We start from the raw sequence: 23774 nt of genomic DNA, 5'->3' as shown, positions 1-23774 counted from the left end.
CCCACCGAGCTGTGTAACCCCATAGGAAGCTTCTCCTTACCCCCGTCTCTCCCAACTGGCTGCGATGAGCCGCACGCTCTCTAGACGTCACCGCTTGTCCGCTCCTTCCGCAAAACTGACAGAGATGGTGAGAGGATAATCACTCACATCCTGAATACCCCGGTGGCGTCCGTCGATCCGTAGTAAGGCAAAAACAAAGAAGTGATCGACGGGACTGCTGCTCTGCTGACAGGAAAAATGTCGGGAATTTATTTCGTTCAAAGGACAATTTATTTCGTTTCCTGATCCCAGTGAGTGTGGTTTTAAGTGTATTCTGCAGATGTCGTGTGTTTGTCTATTAAGGAAATAAATCACAATTTATTTTGCAACTTGTTCTGTTCAATCAAGTACCCAGAAATATAAATGTGTTGATAAAAGTTGATGTCATCGTGACATGCATGATAAAAACCTTAATCAAAAAATATATCATAAACCCATTAGTGATCAAAATATATTTAGTAATTTTAAAAGCATATTGGCAAATAAGAGTAAAGTCCCCACAATGTATTAGTTACATAACAAAGTCAAATACATGGATTGCGTGTCATCAGTTTCTATGGTTCACAGCATTGCTGACTTAGCTGATCAATAAGCTGCTAGTGTATAAATATACTAGAGGAAACCAAGTAAACTGAAGGATACTTGGAAACTATAAATAGACCCACATACCTATGTGGGATAATTAGTCTCATAAATAGTTTATACATTTATATCCTCCTCAGCTTTACCATTAATGGCAGGAAGTGCCTCTAAAGTGGCACTAACCGGGTTATACATATAATTACGGTAATGAAGAGACGCAAACCATTATGTTAACAAACATTCATCTGGACTACATATCAGGCAAAAACAGATACATGCAAGTAATATAAAAATACAAAATTTGAAACTGTTGTATATGTATATGAACCTGCTGAATTGAAGAAGAGGAAGGGGGAGAGGGAAGAGGGGGAGGGGAGGGGGAAAGAGGGGGAGGGGAGGGGGGAGGAGGGGGAGGGGAGGGGGGGAGGAGGGAGGGGAGGGGGGAGGAGGGGGAGGAGGGAGGGGAGGAGGGGGAGGAGGGAGGGGAGGAGGGAGGGGAGGGGAGGAGGGAGGGGAGGAAGGAGGGGAGGGGTGAGGATGGGGGGGGGCAAGTCATAAAAAATGCTTCAAATCCCATTGGACATTTAAACCGTAAGGTGTCAAAGTATTTAAAGTAAAAATCCTTTAGGCCTCCCTTTGGTGTTAAAGGGAGACCCTGTTGCCCCCTCTGGGATGGGGTCGAATATGTTCTATTGCCATACATTTAAAGTTATTCAAACTGCCTTTTTGGCAAAAACTAAAATGTTTAGACACCGGGTGTAATTGGTCTCGTTTAGTAATTAGTCTCATATGTTCAAGGATTCTCTCCTTAAAGGCTCTTGTGGTAAGGCCTATATATCTCATATTGCACACACAAATAAGCATATAAACAACAACATTTGTATTACAGTTCATGAAGGACAATATATGATACTGTTTGGTCCCCTCTCTATTATCAAATTGTTAGTTTTCTGGACAAATTTACACATTTTGCATTTGCCACATGCGTAACAACCATGTAGATTCGGAAAAAAAAAATGACTATTGGGTTTTGTAATTGGTCTAAGCATACTTGGGCATAGCATATTAGCCAATGTTTCAGATTTCTTAAAAACAAATATAGGATCCTTAGTGGCCAGATCTTTTAGAAGCGGATTTGTAAGTAATATATGCCAATATTTCTTTACAATAGATGTAATACTATTGGCCTGATTACTGTAATTCGTAATAAAGAGGGGAGGGTTTCTGTTAGATGTGTCTTGTCTATGATCCTCAGTCCCAACTCTGCTAGTTCTTTAAGGAAATGTATTAGGCTTGAGATTAATCAGATCCGCTCTGAGTTGGGATCTAGCATTAAGATATGAATCTTTAATAATGACAGGGTCATAACTCAATCTAAATCTCTCAGTAAGCTCTAGGGATCTGGTGTCAAAGTCGGTCAATGTAGAACAATTACGTCGCAGGTGTAAAAACTGCCCGCGAGGAATACCAGAAAACAAACTACGATGGTGACAGCTATGTGCATGTAGTAGAGTATTTTTAGAATTAGATTTCCTAAAAATCTCAGTATAAACCTTCAAATCAAGATCCACAAAAAGGCAAGGATCAAGGAAGTGAATGTGGTGAAAGTGGTAAGAGTACGTGTATGTGAGGTTGAAGGGATTGGTGTTGCGTGCAGTGATGAACTGATGTAATTGTGGTACAGTGCCATTCCAAACTAAGAGGAGGTCATCGATGTAGCAATGATACGAAATGATGAGATGTCTGAAGGGATTCTCATCTCCAAACACGTGGGACTGCTCCCACCAACCCATGAAGAGGTTGGCATATGAGGGTGCAAAGCACGTCGCCATGGCAGTCCCACGTGTTTGGAGATAGAATTTTCCTCCAAACATTAAATAATTGTGTGTTAAAAGGAACAATATGCTGTCCAATAGGAAAGTGATGTGTGCAGGTGAAAGTGTGGAATGGTGTTCCAAATAATGTCTGGCTGCAGTGATGCCGTGTTCATGTGAAATAACTGTGTATAAGGAGGAAACATCCAGTGTGGCCCGCCCAGGTAAAATCGTGAAAGAGTGATAACACGTGAGATGTGTCAAGGAGGTAAGAGGGTAGTTGATGTGACCCAATCAGTATCCAATACTCAGGCTGACACTCTCTGGCTGTTGCTAGGCCCGCCCTTGGATACATCCAATGTATGTAAGGCTGCAAAAGCACACAAGGCCTTTCTGAAGGAATTAACCCATCCACTGCCTGCACCTAACAGGACGTACACTGGTAGGGCCCAGGAAAAGAAGTAGCGGCCGGAGGCTAGGCTACACACACACACACACACTAATCTTATACTATATTAGTGAAAGCACTGTATGCCTGTCTGGATGTCCTGTGTCCCTATGGGAAATCTCATTGGTCCCTTGGCCCGCCCGCCCCCGCACACCTCTCATTGGCCTGAGGCGGAGTGACGGGCCAAAGGACACACACACACACTCACACTCACTCTGTTGCTTGGCCTCACTCTCCCCCGTCGACCGCAGCTCACCTTCCTCCCCCCCTCTCCCCTCTCCCGGTGCCCCTCACTCTCTCCCCCACCTCCCCCAAACCCGCACAATCCGCAACATCCCCAGCCGCACTATCACGTGCGCTCCCGGACGAGGGGAAGCATGGGCAGGGCCTCCTGCACTCCCCCGGCCTCCTGCACTCCCCTGGCCTCCTGCACGCACTATCACGTGCGCTCCCGGACGGAGGGGAAGCGCGGCCCGGCCCTCCTGCACTCCCCCAGCCTCCTGCACTCCCCCGGCCTCCTGCACGGAGGGGAAGCGCGGCCCGGCCCTCCTGCACTCCCCCCGGCCTCCTGCACTCCCCCGGCCTCCTGCACGCACTATCACCTGCGCTCCCGGACGGAGGGGAAGCGCGGCCCGGCCCTCCTGCACTCCCCCAGCCTCCTGCACTCCCCCGGCCTCCTGCACGCACTATCACGTGCGCTCCCGGACGGAGGGGAAGCGCGGGCCGGGCCTCCTGCACTCACCCTCACGTGGCGCGGGTCTCCTGCCCCAGCCTGCCACTCTTGCCCCCCCGCCAGCTTCCGAACCCACCTCCTGCCCCTGCGTGATGCCACGGGGATATCCGTGCCAGGAGGGGAACCGTCTGCCGCCAGGAAACACCACCCGGTCAAGGTAAGTCACCCACTGTCTCCCACCCACGCACTGTCACCCAGTTACCCACCGTCTCCCACCCACCCACTGCCACCCAGTCAAAGTCACCCACCCAGTCACCCACACACCCACACACCCACCCAGTCACTCACCCAGTCACTCACTCACCCACTTTCACTCACTCACCCACTTTCCCCCAGTCACCCACTTTCCCCCAGTCACCCACTTTCCCCCCAGTCACCCACCCACCCACTCACCCACCCACTCACCCACTCACCCACCCACTCACCGACCCAAAGTCACCCACTCACCCAGCGACCCAAAGTCACCCACCCACCCAGCGACCCAAAGTCACCCACCCACCCAGCGACCCAAAGTCACCCACCCACCCAGCGACCCAAAGGCAACCACCCACCCAGCGACCCAAAGTCAAACCGACCCAAAGTCACCCACCCACCGACCCACCCACCCACTCAGTCACCGACCCACCCACCCACTCAGTCACCCATCCACCCACACACTCAGTCAACTGAGTCACCCACCTAGCTGTCAAGGTGGGGGAAGCCCAACCCTGTCGCCCGCCCCCCCAAAATTACATCCCGGGCAACGCCGGGTATATCAGCTAGTATATATATATACATATACATACACATATATAGACATACACATATATATATATATATATAAATACACATACAACACAAAAGCAAGCCTGCAACTGACTAAATGAATAACAAAAGAACAGTAATGTTCCAAAGTCAGCAATGTCGCCTAAAATATAATAGGATACGGACGGTGCTGGGGATAAAACATGAATGAAAACAAAAATAGAAAAAGAAAAAGTATCCCACAAAAAGCACTCTGGTGTACAAAAATATGACAAGTTTATTTAAAGACACATCACATAACATACAAACATAATAAAACACTCACATCCCTCAAAAGTATGGAAAACAACCACATGCAACCTAAAGTAATAGAAAAATCCTCAACTAAAGCCAGAAAAAATAATAAAAAATGTAGTCTAATAACAAAATGATATCAGAATGGTGAGGTACATAATAGGCCTCCCTTCTGTGGACCGGCCGGTCAAAAAGGGAAAAAAGCCACTCAACTGAGAATACTAAATCCCAGACCTAGCTGAGGCACAAACCCATACCAAGGATCCTGCTACAAAAATTATATGCACAAATGAAACTCTGCTTCCATAATCAGTGGGAGTAAACAGCATGTAAACCCATTTTTTCTGGCTTTAGTTAAGGATTTTTGTATTACTATAGGTTGCATGTGGTTGTTTTCCATACTTTTGAGGGATGTGAGTGTTTTATTATATTTGTATGTTATGTGATGTGTCTTTAAATAAACTTGTCATATTTTTGTACACCAGAGTGCTTTTTGTGGGATACTTTTTCTTTTTCTATTTTTGTTTTATATATACATACACAAAGATAAGTTATATATCAATCTTATAAGTTATTGACTTGAAAGAGTATAATATTTCAATATAACAAAATGTATATATGATGGTACATATTTGTTCTATCATACATCTGTAAGTACTGTACATAAAAGGACACAGATGTACCAGAAGAATACAAAAGATGCATAAAGATTAATATATGAACAGGTTTTGTCCAACTGTGGAACAAATAACCCATTTCTCTCAGATGTAGTGAGAGGTGGTTGTGGACAAGCTAATATCCATCTAGATTGTAATCGTTCATACAACAGTATTTCTTAAAGAAGACATTTGTTTAGACCGTCCAGATACAAGGTGCCCATATTTAAATTCCTGCCGGCAGAGTGTTGAAAACGTTCCACAACCCAATAGATTAGAGGAAACATATTCCAGACCCACTATTTTCATATTTAAGGATTCCTTGTTGTTGTATTTGAGGTAGTGTTTGGAAATTCGGTGTGTTAGAAGGCCGGTATTAATATTTCTACCATGTCCTATAAATGTTATTCTAATCTTTCTCGTGGTCCTTCCTACGTATTGCATTCAGCAAGGGAAGATAAACATATATACCACATAGTTGGTATTATAATTTATGAAACCTTTTATATTATGCTGACTGACATTTCTTTTTGATATGACCTCCTTTGTCCGGTTTAAACTCTGAGGGCACATTTTACATGTTGTCTTGGCGCACAGATAAGTAACCCACAGGTGTGGTAGGAAGCCAGATCAAACTGGGATCACTATAGTTCTGATTTGTAGATTTTAAAGCCACCATGTTTTTAACATTTTTGGCTTTTCTAAAGCCTACTCTTGGGTGAGATGGGACATGCGATTTCAAACCCGGATCACAGGTTGACAGATTCCAGTATTGATTTAAAGTTTTCTGCATGCATTTTGCAAACTAATTATAAACGTGTTATGAAAAGTTACGGATTTTCATGTTGTTTTATGGTCCCATTATTTTCCCCAACATCCATAATTGAATTCGCATTAGTGAATTTGTTACCTATCAAATTCAGAGGAGTTTCACCACTATTCAGAGTTCTTTTCCCTAGATTGTTCTAGCATGTCGAGTCTGGAGATGTTTTTTTGCTTTGAGATAAGATTCTCTAATTATTTTCTCTTTATAACCTTTTTCTAGAAATTTAGATGGGATAATTTTGCATTGCCGTTTGAATGCTTCCTCAGAAGGGCAATTTGTTCTTAATCTGCCAGGACTGAAACATTGGCTGAATGGAATGTTATGTAGCCATCTTGGATGGTGATTACTGGAGGCTTCTATACAATTATTAACAAAAACTGGTTAGAGTAGATAGTTGTCTCTTTTCTTAAAGATATCTATTATATCTGCCATCACAGTCTGCATGGGTAATTAATTCCACATGTTAACTGCCCTTACTGTAAATAACACTTTCCTTTGTTGTTGTTGATATCTCCTTGACCGTATAGAGACCGTATAGCCTTTGATGCAGCCTTTGATGCAGCCTTTGATGCAGCCCCACCCCCCCCCTTAAAACATACCAGTAAATAAAACTTGCACACAAGAAAAGGTCTGGAGGTAAAACAGCCATGGCTTTTATTAAAATACCAATAACAGAACAGTAACTACCAAAACCGTGCCAGAGAGCTCCACCAATCAGTAAGGCTATTGGTGCTCAACCACGGCCCGCAAAACCCACAAGCCAGGCACTGCACAGCCCCACCCACTCAGATGACTCATCATCAGCTGCGAGACTGATCCCCAGCTACCCACAGCACAATGAAACCTGCCCAATTGCCAATAAATCTTACCACTAAGCAATTACTATACCCACGGAGCCCCGTCTGGCAAGTATACCCCACATTTATCCACCAACCAGCCACCACTATTAAGGCTATTTAACGACCTTTCAATTAGCCAAGGAGCCTCCAGACTCACCAGGATCCTCTCCATCCCATCATAAATGGTGACATTAATAAAACCAGGCCAAAGTCAGACAAACGCACCCCATCCGGCTGCAACCGTCTCGGTTATCATACACAAAACGTGGGTAACCAATCACCCTGCCACCTGACTGCAAAACAATGAAAAACCCTGAACAGATTGAAAATTTGAAACGTATCAACTATTTGTTGGTAGAATAAAAGGTATCACACTACCTACTCCTTCCCTCTTTGTTATTTTACAGCATAGGTATTTAGATAGTGAAGTGGTTGTCCATCTGTAGAACATTTCAGGTCCAACACGTGACTCTTTCTAACCAAGATGCGATTCCTTCCTTTTGTTTTCCTTTTTTATTTTTTCTTGTAACATTTTTTTTTTTACATTTTTTTTATAATATCGTTTGTAAACTTTATGCTATGGATTATGATGAAGAATAATACAATGTGACTTAAGGTATGTAAGTGAAATGAGAAACATAAAAGAAGGAATTGTAGGATTAAAGACAAAAGATGACAGTTATGTTGAGCGAGAGAAAGATATAGCAGAACACCATAATACATATATTTGTTCAGCATTCACGGCTGAAGGGGAGGGATAACAGTTAGGGACCAGGAATATAAATGGAAAGGAGGTAGACATACGTCCATGGACAATGAAGAAAATCTGAATGGAATTTTTAAAACGTAAAGTGGACAAGTCAATGGGGCCTGATGGGATACATCCAATGATATTAAAAGAGCTTAGGGGGGTGCTGGGAACACCATTAAAAGAACTATTTAACCAGTCACTATTAACAGAAGTTGTTCCAGATGACTGGAAAATAGCAAACGGCCACTTCATAAAAGTGGAAAAAGGAAGGAGGATGGCAGTGCCAGTGAGCCTGACGTCAGTAGTGGGGAAATTAATGGAAACACCGCTAAAAAAAAAAGAACTGTTGAATATCTTAAGTGTGACAAGAATCAAGACTATACACGCTAACATCTGAGTACAAATAAAAGACAATAAACATGTGCAAAAAGTAGCAAACAAATAAATGCCACATAATCCAAGTGGTATTCCCCCTATGCCTCTGTGCAATGTGTGAAGGGAGACGTGTCATGAGAAAAAATAAACAACCAATGAAGCTAAAATATATCAATAGATTTACACTTATTTAAATTGGACAAAAATAAGCCAATCATTTTAAAACTGAAAATATCATAAACCAGGCATCAATACATATAAAAGGTCAATAGAAAGTGCTATGTATGATATACAAAAAAGTAGCCATTACCACATATACTTTGTGATATTTATACATACACACACAGCAGTGAAGGGGTTAAAGTGCCTTTCTGACTTCATTATCACAAACACAATGAGTGTGTGTAAGCAGTAAACCTCTATCCTGCTGCCTTCACATTGCAGCAGTGTGAATAAGGCTGCGGCCACGCTGCCGCTGAACGTGCTCATGCTTGAGAGTGGTGACATCACCAACTCTCCAAGCATGAGCGCAGGCTGTCCTGCATAATTTTGCAAGTGCGAGTGGGGGGGGGGGGGTGTCATTGGCTGGATCGGGGCTATGTGTGTGTGTGTGCGTGTCTGTGTGCAGTGACTGGCGCTGATTGCTGGCTGAAGGGTCATGTGACCCTTCAGCCCGCTCGAAAATCAATTTGCTTTGTCTTCCCAAGCGCCTAGCTTGGGAGAGCGTATGTGCATGGAACGTGGCCATACCGATTTGATTTTAACTGAAGTGAGCGCGCCAAGCGGCTCAGAGGCAGCGTGGACGCAGCCTAAGGCTGCGCTTATAGTGCCGGCAATGTGATGTCGCGTCAAAACAAATTGACGCCGTCGTGTGCACTTATAGTAAGCGCGAAGCGACGACGCAACGGCTTGGTCGTGATTGCTGGAAGTCACTACAATTTGATTTTTCCAGCGAACGCAGCATGACGGCAGCGTCGCGGCACTATAAGCACAGCCTAAGCATGCAGCATTGTGAATAAGCATGCGACAGTAAAAAAACTGCACGGAAAGTCCCATTAAAGTCAATGGGAATTTCCGTTTAATATACCATACTTTATAGAATAAGCACTTAAGACACAGTAATCATTGCTCTATCTATTTATTTTGTCGGTAATGCTTTCACCGACTGTTTGTACTCTGTGAATCATTGTGCATGTGTGTTTGTGTGTATTAGTGTTGGTATGTGTATCAGTGTGTCTGTGTATGTATAAATAAAAAGCAGTGGTACTCCCCACATACTTATTGCTCACCCAACTGGCAGTGTGAGGGTTAAGAGGAAGACAGTGTTATCACTTCTGCCCCAGGGCAATTCAGCACCATGGACAGCAGCCAGCTCTGGTCCCTCTGCGGTCACTCAGGGTCACATGATAGTCCCGCAGATCAATGGGTTTCTTGTCATGTCTCTCGTGTGACACTGCTGTGGAGCACATTGTCCTTTCCCTGTCTGGAACAGCCCTGTGACTTCACACCCACTGCTGGTGGGATACTGTTACTGGGATATTTCATGTAGAAATAGGATTTTACTGGTGGCTGAGTATTACCTGGTTACTACTGCTGAGTACTTAAGGTATTCTTCATTTTAGCTGTGATTGCTCACTGTCTCTTGTTCTCCTTCTCACTGTGACTGTCCACTTTCTTACAGGGACTGTGACTGTCCCTTTTCTGTAACTGAGCTGTCTATGTCCCCGGCTCTTCTCTCAGTGACTATCCCTTGTCTCTATCACTGTATCAGCCTCTGTCCCTGACCATTCTTGTCACCATGACTCACCCTCTTCCCTGTCATTGTCCCTGATGTTGCTCCTTGCACTGATTCCACCCTTTCCAGTTCTCTGACTGTCCCCTACCTTTTGTCACTGTCATTGCCCCCCTGAACTTTCCTGCTACCCTCGATATAACAGCAGCTATTAGAGACGACCTGAATCACAGAATCTTTCACTCTGGTACTTCTTACTTCCTCAGTCACTTTTCTATATCACTGCCCCCAAAACATTGCCTCCTTTTCACTATCACTATCTCTTGTCCTTCTGTCTCTGTCTCTTTGCACTTTTACTGTCCATTCTCCTCTGTCACTTCCCTGTTGCAGACAGTAGATAATAGCAGAGCTTATGTTTGGATCTTTAGATATCTCCCAGAACCCTTTGCTCCTTCTCACGGTGACAGCCTCATTTTCGCTGTCACTACTCTATGTGTCCCATATGTGCCTGCTCGTGTTGAAAGTCCCTGTTGGCTGTTCACATCCTGTCCCTGATGCTTGTTCTCACCCTGATGGTCCTTTTTGCTCTGTCACTGTCCCCTCTCACACACCCCTGTCCAATGCAACCTCACCCTATACTTCTTCTCACCCTGAATGTCCCCTATCCTGTTTCCCCAGCTCTTTCTCACCCTCACTGTCTGCTCTTCTGTCTCTGTGCCCTATACTGCTGCTCTCCTCGTCTCCTATACTGCTCCTCGTCCCTCTGCTCTGTCACCATCTCGCCCCTGCCACACACAGCAGATCACAGTGCTGCTCCTAACACAGTCTACATCTTTAGCGTGCTCCCAGAATCCTCGGGACCAGCGCCAACCACGGGTTATACATGACACATTCTCATAGAAGGGAGGGAGGGAGGGTGGGGGTGGACTGAGGCCCAGAAACCTTTTAGCGCAATCGGAATGATGTTGGAAAGGAATCTGCACGTTGTAAATAGACAGCGAGGGGCTCCAGAGAATGGCAGTTATCATGACTCAACCTCCCGCTTGGCTGTAAAACTAGAACGAGTTCTGTTTTGGAACAAATGTCTTTAAAGGGCAGAGGGAGAAATAATAATTAAATAACACTCTCCTCTCACAAACTCTCATTACCCCCCTGTCCTTCTGTCAGCAAGTGTATTACTTTAACCCTTTCAGCCCCAGATTGCTGTCGCCTATGCTTCCATTCAGCCGGCCATCCCCTGCTCTTTGTCACTGTCCCCTACTCTCCCTGACCCACTGACCCTTTCCTAATAACAATGCATGTCCTTTTCCACTGTCACAATCGCCTCTCTGTCATTCCATTGCGGTCCTTTTTCATTGTCACTGTCTCCTGGTCATCCTTGTGTAACTGACTGATAGATAGATAGATAGATAGATAGATAGATAGATAGATAGATAGATAGATAGATAGATAGATAGATAGATAGATAGATAGATAGTAAAGTGGATGCTAAAATGTATTTATATATAAATATATATAATTATTATTTAAAGTTAAAAAAAATTACATTACATTTTCCCCTTAAAGATCCTTGCCCTACAGAATTTCACCTGAAGCACAGGAAAATTTAAATGGTAATTTCCTTCAAGGACCGAAGTGTACTCATGGCTGTGACATGTTTAAAGGGTCAGTCCCTACTAAGACCAAAGTGTACTAATGGCAGTGACATGTTTAACCCTTTTAGTGCTGGAGGAGCCGCGGCACCAGAGTTCCACAGCCCTACCAGGACTTCGCAATCATGTGACCACTCCTCGGGAGTGATCACGTGATCACGACATCACTCATGTAGCAAACAGAAGAGTTAGGCTGCGGGCCCAGTACAGCCTGTGCGCACGGCGCGGCGTGCACTGTGCGTGTAAGCACCGCCCCTCAATGGGGCTGGGCCCACTACGCACCGTCACGCAGAAGGTGCAGCCGCGCCGTGCGGCAGGGTTTTTCCCAACTCAATAAAATTGAGTTTACTCCTAGCCCCCGCAAATCCCCGACCACGCCCCCTCCCGTCGCAAGATTCTCCTCACAGACCGCAGATCGCGGTTAGCGCTGTGACACGCGCCGCCCCCCCTGCCGGGCGCGCGTGTCACAGACATTACTGGGACCGCAGCCGAAGAGTGCTCTGCTCCTCAGACAGCCAGACTGCGGTCTGCGCTCCTGTGCACATAGCATATGATGTAGCCAGACCTCATGATGTCGCAGCTATGTTGTGGGGTACCCAAAAGGTTAAGGTAGATGTGGCCAACTCCAATCCTCAAGGGCCACCAACAAGTCAGGTTTTAAGCATATCCCTGCTTCAGCACAGGTGGCTCAATTAGTGGCTCAGTCAACAGCTGAGAACGGAGAGGATTACAGGCACACGATAATGACAGCAATCTAAGTGAATTGCCGGTACTTATGGAGATGGGGGAGATCCTGTACTACCCCAGAGAAATGCCCTTATGCCTGACAAAGACTGCTTATGCGGTCGAAACGTTGGAATTGCTAATAAATCACCTTTTTGTAAGACCGTGTGCCTGGATGCTTCCTCCTCAGTCAACAACTGAGCCACCAATTGAGCCAACTGTGCTGAAGCAGGGATATTCCACCCCTTGGTTAAGGGGTCAATCCCTCATCGGACCAAAGTATACAAATGACAGTGACATCTTTAGGGGTTCACACCAAAGTGATTTTTTTTTAAATAACACAAATCTGACACCTATAAGTATTTTTAAATCATTTTTAAGTTGGTGAGTAAATATGGCGCGCAGAGACTTTGGAGGGGTTTCATTTCCTATGACTTCCCTTTTATCAAATGTCACAGTGTCCAGCAAGGAGGACAGGAGGGGACTAAGGGTAAATATAATACTTGACTGACAAACACTCCACCATTCAGAGGCCCTGAAGAAATACAATGTCTATTTAATTTCCAGAGATCAGTGTAAGGGAACCATGTTACATTTTTACAAAAGGTTGTTTTCTGGTTGGCTACATGGGATTGTACCTTTTAAGCTAACCTTTTCAAAGTGTTGGCACTGGAATTTGAACCTGGGTCACCCGTGATGTTTGCTTTTTCTGGTCTCTGCCTGGCGGATTGTACGTTTATGCCATTGAGATTTATGTTGGCATTATAATAATACAGCACATTGCAGCCCCTTCCCCAACTTCTCTAAGTAGGAAAAAGCCCCTCTGAAAATCTCTGCTTCCTTTGGATAGAACAACATGGTGGATGAAGCTTTAATTCCAGTCTCATGACGTCACTGTCTTCACTTGGGAGAGAGAAGTCAATAAATAATTAGGATGTAACAAACAGAGGATTCTGGGAGAGGGAACAATAACTATAGCGTATCCCTCATGTTCATGTCCAATATCTAGCAAATGTGCTGAATAATTGCCCAATACCTCATCCTATTGCTCCATATAACTGTTCTTTATAACTCCTATTGCTCCATATAACCGCTTCCTATAACTTCTCCTATGGCTCCATATAACCTCTCCCTATAGCTCTTCCTGTGGCTCCATATAACTACTTCCTATAACTCCTCCTTTTTGTCCATATAACAGCTTCTGATTAAGTCCTCCAATGGTTCATATAACTCTGTGGTTGTTCTCTCCACTCCCAGAATCTTTCCCCATTTTATCCTCCCTGTTTATTATCTTCTCCCTCCCAGGTAAGGACAATCTATCTGTGACCTTCACGTGTGCTTCACGCTGACGCTGCCCATTTGCACCTGTGTTTTGCAGAGTCTCAATGTCTTGATTGTCCTTAAGATGAAGGTATGGAAGAGGTCAGCCCCCGCCTTGATGCTCCTCTGTGTTGTATTGTCCATCTTCGTCTGTACAGAAGTCCTCTTCGGGAGCTGGAAGTTCAGCTCTTCATCCTCCTCCTCGCGGTCAGTGATGAGCTCAACGCTGAAGGGGCGGAGGAGGTTTCCACGAGCTACGGAGCGCAAGCAGCCCCTGATTTCCCAATGTAAGAGGGTATATAGTCACTAAGCACTGTCTCACCCAGTCTGCCCATTCTCCTACCTGCCACAGACTCCATTAGATCTCTGGCTTGAATCATATTTAGGATTCCACTGAATCTCTTTACTGTATTAAACCTCCAGAGATCTCTGCCTAGAAGTTCCCTAGGAGAGGAACAGACTACAGAGGTCATAAATTGTATCTGTTTATATTTCTATATCACTTTGTTCTTTCTTTGTTTACTTATTTTGTCCCTCTTTCTTTTTCTCTCTACATAGAGAATTTTTAATTTGCGTCAATTTTAATCTCGCAATGTTACTGTGGCAAAAGCCGAGTTTAATGAATAGGACCCTATGGCCCGTCTACATCAAACTCTGACGAAGTGGAGTTAATATCGCACCAGGTAAATAAAAATATTACGGGCGTTATTACCGCAATTTCTAGTTGTTATTCATTAACATTGTGGTAATAATTTACCGGGTGTGATATTTGGGCCAAAATCGTGATGCATGAATTAACGCGACCATTAATAATGCGTTAACACCGCATTGCTATTGTATATCTATATAAGGCTTCTGTAATATCTATTATTAAAGAAGCCAATGATAGAAATAACATGAACCTGTTTGATGTCTGTGGTTACCAAAGAATACCGCAGGTACTAAAGGAGTTAATACATAAAAAGAAATACACTACTTAACCCCTTTGGCCACCTGGGTGGCTAATAAAGCTTTGCCATGAAATGCTTTACTAACCGCTAAGGTAATTAAGCGATTAACCCTCCCCTGGGCAACTACTCCCATCACTCACCATCCCTACCCTCACCTCCATAAAAAAACCTCCCCTACCCGCCAATCTCTATACCAATGCCCAATATCTCAATTAGCCAAATGTGGCCAATTGTGGTTTTGGACACTAACCCCCCAAAAATAAACATGTATTTATTTAAAAAAAAAATCAGCATTACATAAAAAATGCATTTTAAATAAATGTTAACCTTAAAATCATTGATTGTCAGTGTGGCTACCTAAGCCTAGATAGCCACATTGGCAATCTAGAATGAAAATGATAAATGTACTATATTAAATTACATTCATTACCCCCCTGAATTACCTTAGTGGCTAAACGTTAAGGTAATGAAGGTGTTAACCCTTCGTCACCCAACCCCACTGGGAGGCTGAACCACCCACCCTGAGACAACTACCCCCATTACCCCCCAAATAGAGTACCCCCCCAACATTAATGGACAATAGCCCTATTAGCCATATGTGACTAATAGAACTTTTACCAACTTAAAGGCATACCAAAATACATTACAATAAGTAATAATATCATACAAACTAAGCCCTTACATCTATTGATTGTCACTGTGGCAACCTAAGCCCTCAACGAGAGGCCTAGATAGCCACATTGGCAATACCCCTGCCGTGTTGAAGTCTGTTCTATTAATCCTCAGGGGCACCCACATGGTGGGGGGGGCGTACTCTTGTTGGGAGTAAGGGGGGCGGTTAAAGAGGGTAGTTGCCTTGGGTTGGGTGGTTAGGCTTCCCAGGTGGGGTGGGTGGGTGGAGGAAGGGGTTAACCCCTTCATTACCATAGCGGTTAGCCACTAAGGTAATGAAGGGGGAAAGTAATATATTTTCATATTGTAAATTGATAAAAAAAAAAAAATTCTAGCTTACAATTGATTGCTAATATGGCTATCTAGGCTTCCATAAAGAGGGCCTAGGTAGCCACAGTGAAAATTAATGGTTTTATGGTTAAAATGTATTTTGCATGTTATGCTGCTTTTTTGCTTATACATATTTTTTTGGTGAATGCCCAAAACCACTACTTGCCATTTTTGGCTAATAGAGATATTGGGCATTAGTCTAGGTGGCCAATGGTGACAGGTAGTGTATTTTAATGCTTATATTAACCCCTTTGTGGTCAGCTAGTCATGGAAACCCATAACTAGTTAACCTGTGTGCTACTAATGGGTTAATATGCACTGTAATGTATTTTAATTACTATTTTATCATCTGTTTCAGGTTGGTTTATCTTAGCTTGCCTATGTATATAATGGCCAACATATTGGTCATTATATACATAGGAAAAAAAGGGCTCACGCCAGCCTAAAGTGGGTGATATATTATTTGCGGTCTTCCTGGCGATCACGTGATAAATAGCCATTTTTACCCCCAAAAAAATGGTATTTGGCTCTTTTTTTATCGGATCCGATATTTTTAACGGATCCGATAAAAAGTGCTTTCTTTTTGTCGATACAAACATTGATGTATTGCACAATAAAAATAAGGCACTTTTGGTGCTAATACCTCACTTTTAGGTTACCACAGCTTCATGTATCCGGGCCTATGTCTTATATTGAGGCATATTTTTAGTGGTTCTTATCCTTGAGACTTGAGCGCTATGCCTATATATTTTTCCCTAGGAAGCTGAGGAATGTTTACCACATATCATATCACCTGAGCTGTGTAGCAATAAAGTCTCTTTATGCTCGAAATGACCCAGGGACCCCTCACCACATCACTATATGTCGATCAGGGTTATCCCACCAAACTTGATCCGCTCTCTGTATCTGCTCTCCAGACCCTACCCTGTGGTTTTAATTTAGGGGCTTGGAAATGTTCTCCTGCATTGCAGGAAGCAGCATTCCTTTGATCATACCCTTTGCTGCCAGAGGGACCCTTAACCCTTCACTGCCAGAGGAACCTGCAAGTCATTGCGTCAGGGATCTTTTGCTTAAGGGCACCATCCTCTCTTACCAGCCCTAACGGGACCCCAAAAGCAGTCATAGGGTTAAACACATCGCACAATAAGTACAATTCCGCAGTGGTTTTACTCCCAGATATCATTTTACAATCTGATTTCATTTTACACTTGGGAGTAATGCATGAATTCCAATAATTTTAATGCAGTAGAAGAGCATATTTCATGGATAATAAATTCTGCAGTTGTTTTTTCTTCTTATAACAATGACATAGGATTTGTAAGATCAGAGCATCCAGGTGTTAAATTGACACTGAGGGTATGAAGTGACAATAAGAGGAGGTAGGGAGAGGCATTATAGGGAGAAGTTACATGGGGAAGGAGTTAGAGATGGAAGTTATAGCAGTAACCTTTTTGAACCTACGGAACCCCTAGATTGTCAAGTATTTATCTACGGGCGCCCACACTATTAAATAATATATTTTCATAAAAATGCATTAAAAATATGAACTCAGGATAGGACACAGCGAGTGACACAAATTTGAGGCTTTTATAGTTGGGAATAGTGGTTTGCGGAACTTAAATATTGTCAGAGTTTACGTTATTATTATTTATTTTTTTACGGTTCCGTTATAGGCATGTCTAAAAATGTATTACGGGGTTTTTTCCACGGACCCCCTTGACTTGCTCTGGTTAAGAACCCCTGCGTTATAGGAAGTTATAGGAAGTGGTTATATTAACAGTAAGAGAAGCTAGGAGAGCTATAGAGAGTGGTTATATAGAGCAACAGGATGAGTTAGAGAGGTGTTATAAGGTGCAGTTACAGCTCAACCCCCTTATAACACTGTGCTTGGGGTCCAAAGAATCACATCCCGCTATAAGCAGATTGCGTTAGAAATAATGTACAATTGTATGCATTGTACAATAAAGTATTTAAAATACCAATAATTGTATTGTAAAGTATTTATAAATACGAAAATTGGGAGCCATGCTTGCATCTCGTTATAAGCGGATTCACGTTGCAACGGATCGCGTTATAACGGGGTTGAGCTGTATATGGAGCAATAGCAGTAGTTAGGGAGAATGAGTATGTGATTACTTTAAAGAAGGTGACAGGAAAAGGTGAGAGAAGTGGTTATGATGAAAGCATTTCCCATATAAAGAAGAAGTTAGAACAAGTGGTCATGGTCTGAAGCTGAATGATGGGAGGCTCAGGGAAAACATGAGGAAGTCCTTTAATTAAAGGGTAGTGAGTTAATGGAACAGCCTTCCAGCAGAAAACAGCTCACACTACATAATGCAATACAGTCCAGTTCAATATGATACCACAATTAATTTACCCACTTCTTCCATTCCAGACACCGCTCTCTTCGAAAGCTACACACAAGGAGAGATCAGGGAGCTTGTTTCCACTCTGGTCGAGAGGTACAGCCAGTCCGTCCACTCTGGAGACGACCCAAAAAACGGAGCCAGGATGAAGAGGGCCCGGGCGCGAAACCAACCGTGCACCCTGAAGGGGCTGGAGGTGAGCGTCAGCGAGCTAGGCCTGGGCTACAAATCCGACGAGACCGTCCTATTTCGCTACTGCAGTGGCACCTGCGACACCGCCCTGCGCAACTACGATCTTTCCCTGAAGAGCATCCGTGGCAAGAAGAAGATCAAGAAGGAGAAAGTCCGGGCCAGGCCCTGCTGCCGGCCACTAGCGTACGATGACGATATCTCCTTTCTGGATGCCAAAAATCAGTACCACACCATTAAAGAGGTCTCCGCTAAGGACTGCGGCTGCGTGTGACGTTACATAGAGGAGAAGCAGCCAGAGAAAGCACAAGCAGAAGTTTGGAGACCGCCAGAGAGTCAGTGCCCTCTCCCAGGCGCTAGGATGTCCAAGGGAACTAGAGGCAAGAGGTTTGCCAGGTTGTTTTAATTTCTACCTCACTTATTTTTTTTTTTTTCAATAATTGGACTCTTGGAGCAGATACGATGCTTTTAGTACTGGTGGAACTGTGATAACATAATGGAAGAGCATTATACCACCTATAGGAAAGTCACCCTAGCATTTCATTAAGGATTCCACCCTTCTCCTGTGATAAGATGGGAATAAGAAAAGAGGAAGGAGAAACTACAAATAAGATGGTGGTAATGCAGGGATGATGTTTCAGAGGCAAGTTTCTACTTCAACTGGATTTCCTCTTGGGATGGTCAACCAACTGTGGGATGTTGAGTTGTATTTTGGTGTCATGGCAATCAACAGACCTTCTCTTCGAGATGCTGGTCTCTATCCTTTGAGGTTTCTGAACCAACAGTGGCTCATGATCTACAAAATCTTACAGTAGACAATAAACATCTAATCGTTACTCACTTAGGGTGAGCGATGATTTATGAGTTATTCTTATCACTCACTTAGGATGTTAAATGTCTACCCATACACTGATGCATCACTTTCCATCCAGACAGGAAGCTGGGGACCTGCCCAGAGCAGACTAAATAGTCTATTTGTATGCCTGTGCCAAAAGCTATGCTCCTCCATCTTCAACATGAAACGATATTGACATGTTACATGCGTGTGGATTTTTACAGTCAGAGTACTCTGAAGTATATAAAAACCCACAGGTTATCAGCATTATTTAATTGTACACATATATGTATTGTCTGTAAATATCAAGGAATATCTATAAATATTGGTGGAAATTATTCCCATAATGCTATTTTGTTCATGAGTATTATAAAGTCCATTAAAAAGAAGACGAGTCTCATTAAATATGGCAGCACTGTGGCAGTGTGAAGCTAGTTGTCAAGCCACTATGGACCCATTTTTAAAACAGCCCTGTGGAAATTACATCATGCTGTGTCCCATTCCACTAGAAAAGGTGTTTTTTACCGTATTCAATTTTCAAGCTAAAGAAGAGAGGTACATATATAATTTAGAAATAAAGAATAATACAATCTCCATTGAAGTGGAACATTGAATGTGGGTTTTCCAACGCACCGTGACAATGACAGTGCTATAGAAGACTTCTGTAGTCATCTGCATCCTATGCATTAGATATAAACCCAGAACTGTCTGAGTCTGTCCCTGGCAATCTGGAATGAGGAGGTCACCCCACATTAGATATAAACCCCGGACAGTCTGTCCCAGATAATCTGGAGTTGGGATGTCACCCTACATTAGCTAAAAAAAACCAGTGCTGTCACTTGATAATCTGAAAGTGGGTGGTAATTCTTCTATGTGTATATACCACCCTCTGGTGGTTGGAAATCTGCGATTACATTTTGAACCGGCTTTTGGAAATATTTGACAGCAAATAAAAATACCACTTGTTGTGGGTACATTTACATGTCTCAAACAGGTCTGCAACCAGGGGCTGGCAGATTTTTAACTAGGGGGCACATGTACCCTACCGGCCCAAAAAACAGACAACCACTGACCCTCACACATATCAACTGCATACATAAGCACCATAAACACAAGAGAAAACACACACCTAATATATTCACCACATGCAAACAACCAATCACATAATAATATACACACGCCACACATTTTCCCCATACACACACCTAATGCATTCTCCAAAACACACACACACACAGATACTGCACAGCACACACACTGACTGACCAGGTCAAATTCTTATAACCTGGTCAGCACAGACTAATACTGACCAGAGCAAATTCTCTCACACACACTGAGCAGCACAAATTCTCAAACACACGGACTGGCACAGACACACACTGACCAGCCTAGACTTACTGACACAGATATACACTAACCAGAACAGACTTACACAGAGAACAGACTCACAGACACACACTTACCAGCAAACACTCACAGGAACACACTGAACAGTACAGACTCACAGGAACACATTGACCAACACAGACACACACTGACCAGCACATACTCACAGGCCACACTGACCAACACAGACACACACTGACCAGCACACACTCACAGGCCACACTGACTCGCACAGACTCACAGGCCACACTGACCAACACAGACTCACAGGCACACATTGACCCGCACAGACTCACAGGCACACATTGGCCAGCACAGACATACAAGCACACACTGACCAGCACACACTGACAGGCACACACTGACCTGCAAATACTCACAGGCACACACTGACCCGCACATACTAACAGACACACACTGACCAGCACAGACTCACAGGCACACACTGACCAGCACAAACAGGCACACACTGACCAGCACATACAGGCACACACTGACCAACACATACAGGCACACACTGACCAGCACATACTCACAGGCACAAACTGACCCGCACAGACCCACACTGGCCACACTCACAGGCACACACAGACCAGCAAAGACTCACAGGCACACACTGACCCGCACAGACTCACATTTCCCACACATGGTGATTAGATCTGATTCAGACAGACACACAAAGACTAACACAAACTGAGTTGACCAACACATTAACTGACCTTCCCACAACAAGCCTGCAGGAACCAACAGAAGGGACTTCAGAGAGGACAGGCCCAGAGGAGCAGCCACATGAGATCTGGCTGCTCACAGGCTCCCTCTATGGCCCGATATGTACGTTTCCTCTTTTCCTTTTAGTCCCGGCTCTAACCTTTCAAATCAGAGTGGCCCAGGGGAAATTGCCGTCCTGCCCCCCAGGCCAGCCCACCCCTGCCTGCAACCTTGTCTTTACCCCATTATCGCTTAGCAAAAAATGCTTACACTGCAGCCAGGTATTCTGGGTAATGACATGCAAATGAGCAGTTACGGTGAGTTAGTCTTTACTTCTCATCCATTTTATCATGGACCCATATAAACGTATGCCTGCCATATTATATATCTTGGGCCAGGAGGCTACCCTCTGGTTTTAGGCCTTGCCCAGGGTGGCGCTGAGCGGGCGGGCGCACTCACGCTGGCCGCGATGAAAAACATTGCGGCAATGTGTGTGGCCAGCGTGAGCAAGCGCCTGAGTATGCGCGGCGCTTAGCTGCTTGCCAAGCAAGCCAATTTGAATTTGCCGCTTGCACCACCGCACATGAGCGCTTGCACGCTCAGCGCCACACTGGCCGCAGCCTCAGGATGGTCATCTTACTCTAGATGTAAAAAAAAAAAAAGTTTAAACTGTTCTGAATTTATATATTTCCCATAGGGTCTCTATAGAGAATATTTTATGCTAAACCAGAAGGATTATCAGGGACAGGCTCAAACGGTCCTGGGTTTATATCTAATTTAGGGTGACCTACACACTCCAGATTATCAGGGACAGGCTCAGATAGTCCTTGGCTAATATCTAATGTTGGGTGATTTCTGACCTGGTTTTCCCATTATGAGAAATGATAATGTAATGTGAAGAGAGGTGTTGTTATAATCAAGAGTATGTCTTCCAAGACTCGTAGATACTCCACTTCCAAGTGCCTTATTGTATGATCTACAAAGCGAGGGAACACGTCATAGAGTGATGGTCATATAGATGCTATGAGGTAAGGATTCAGTGTTACACATTTCTTTATGTTTAAGATTATTCTCATAATGGGATTTACTTTTTAAAAGTCAGCATCACCCTCTTAGAAACATTACTTGCACATTTTGACATTATCCAGATCACCCTTCTTATACACATAATTTCCCATAAGCCTGACCAGAAGTGCCATACATTCTGCCTCTGTGTCACATTGCTGTGGGAGGGGCAGACTATGCCTCTTCTGTCTGTGTAAGGGACAGGGTGGTCAATAGATCATTTCTGCATGTGTCAATGTCTCCTTATAGTGGAAGGGACAGTCTCTATGAACCTTAGGTAATTTCTGTCTGTGTCACTGTGTCACCCTATTGTGAGAGAAATAGATTCAGTGGGGCATAAGTCCCTACTGCCTGAGTCACTGTCACCCTATGGTGGGATAATTAGATTCAATGAGCCATGTCTCTTCTGTCTGTGTCACTGTCACACTGCAGTTGGATGCACAAACTCACTGGGCTGTGGGTCCCACCTTTGTCATCCTGAAATAGTGCACATATATTTTGGCCATATTGAGTAAGTGTTGCTATGTCACAAGACATCTTAAGGCCCATTCAATTGAATGGGCTGCAAGGTGTCTAACAGTGCCTAAAGGTTTCTTATACCGTAGCACCGCTTAGTCAATATGGCCCATTTGTCACAACTGCTACATGGTGTGGAATCCTCAGGAGAAATAAGTGTGTTACAATGTATAGCGGTACTGAGTATAGCTGTACATTTTACACTGCCTGAAACATCTAAATGCGGAAAAGCATAGTTACAGATGATGTTTAGTCTTGGACACTCAGATAAACCTGGTTTGCTAACTAATGTACAGTAGTGTGACCTCCTAACGCCATATTATCACAGTCCGAACCATACAGTCTAGGTTTTATAGCTAATGTACGGTCACCTCTTGACTCCATATTAACAGGGACAGGTTCCAACAGTCCGGGGTTTAAATCTAATGTCAGATTACTTTGTGACTCCAGATTATCAGAGACAGTCCTTGGGTTTAAATCTAATGTAGGCTGACCTTCTGATTCTAGATGATCAGGGAAAGACTCACTAAGGGCCCACCTCTTCTGCAAAGTATTTGTGCACCAGCCTCAATTACTCACCATGATTATCCACATTGCGAATCCCTTCGGTAGTTGGTGCGCTAAAAAAAACATTGATTGAGACTCAGACTTAAATGAAATAAATACTCAGTACCACTGCACAATACAACATGGTAAGAATAACAGGGTTAACATCCCTTTACTCACAAACATGAAACGTCGCCGATATTTTTCTCATCACAATAACTCAAAATGAGGGAACGGTCCTTTTAAACATTACAAAAAATGTTTTCTTTTATATAATAAAAGTTTTGCTAATGTTAACAAGAGATAAGTTTATTTTATTTCTTTTGTTATTTAAACCTGTTTTTAGAATGTTTTCTTGCTTTGTAAAATTGTATTTATTCCTTATTATTCCTCAAAGTTTTATTTGTACCATGTTATTTTGTACAAAAGCGTCAAGAAATGCAAAAAAATAAATATTAAATAACTGAAAAACGTGGAATATTGCAAGGTTAATGTACAGTACATTTCTCCTACAATTATAAGACATTTTCATAGTTCTAAATAAATAATTCACTTATTTATAACCAATATTCTATAGCTACTAAGAGCCGAGAGTTAAAATGTGTTATCCAAGTCAATTATAATATATCAATTAAATATTTTTTACTTCAGTAGGTGAGAATGAGGGAGATTACAATAGAAAT

General features: G+C 43.5%; 1 protein-coding gene across 2 annotated transcripts in view; it reads left to right on the top strand.

The window, feature by feature from the left end:
* Nucleotides 1-23526, top strand: part of NRTN (neurturin) — a 69244-nt gene extending 45718 nt beyond the window's left edge. The window contains exons 2-3 of one of the 2 annotated variants that reach the window (XM_075611630.1): nucleotides 13587-13815; nucleotides 17876-23526. In XM_075611630.1, the coding sequence (XP_075467745.1) occupies nucleotides 13614-13815; nucleotides 17876-18309 (636 nt within the window). In that variant the 5' untranslated portion in view covers nucleotides 13587-13613 and the 3' untranslated portion in view covers nucleotides 18310-23526. Of the gene's footprint in view, nucleotides 1-13513; nucleotides 13816-17875 lie in introns of both variants that reach the window. The other variant, XM_075611629.1, reaches the window with a different exon arrangement.
* The last annotated feature ends 248 nt before the right edge of the window (nucleotides 23527-23774 follow it).

The sequence above is a fragment of the Ascaphus truei genome, chromosome 8 (genome assembly GCF_040206685.1).
Source record: "Ascaphus truei isolate aAscTru1 chromosome 8, aAscTru1.hap1, whole genome shotgun sequence".
NCBI classification, from domain to species: Eukaryota; Metazoa; Chordata; class Amphibia; order Anura; family Ascaphidae; genus Ascaphus; species Ascaphus truei.
This window is presented reverse-complemented; position numbering and strand designations above follow the sequence as displayed.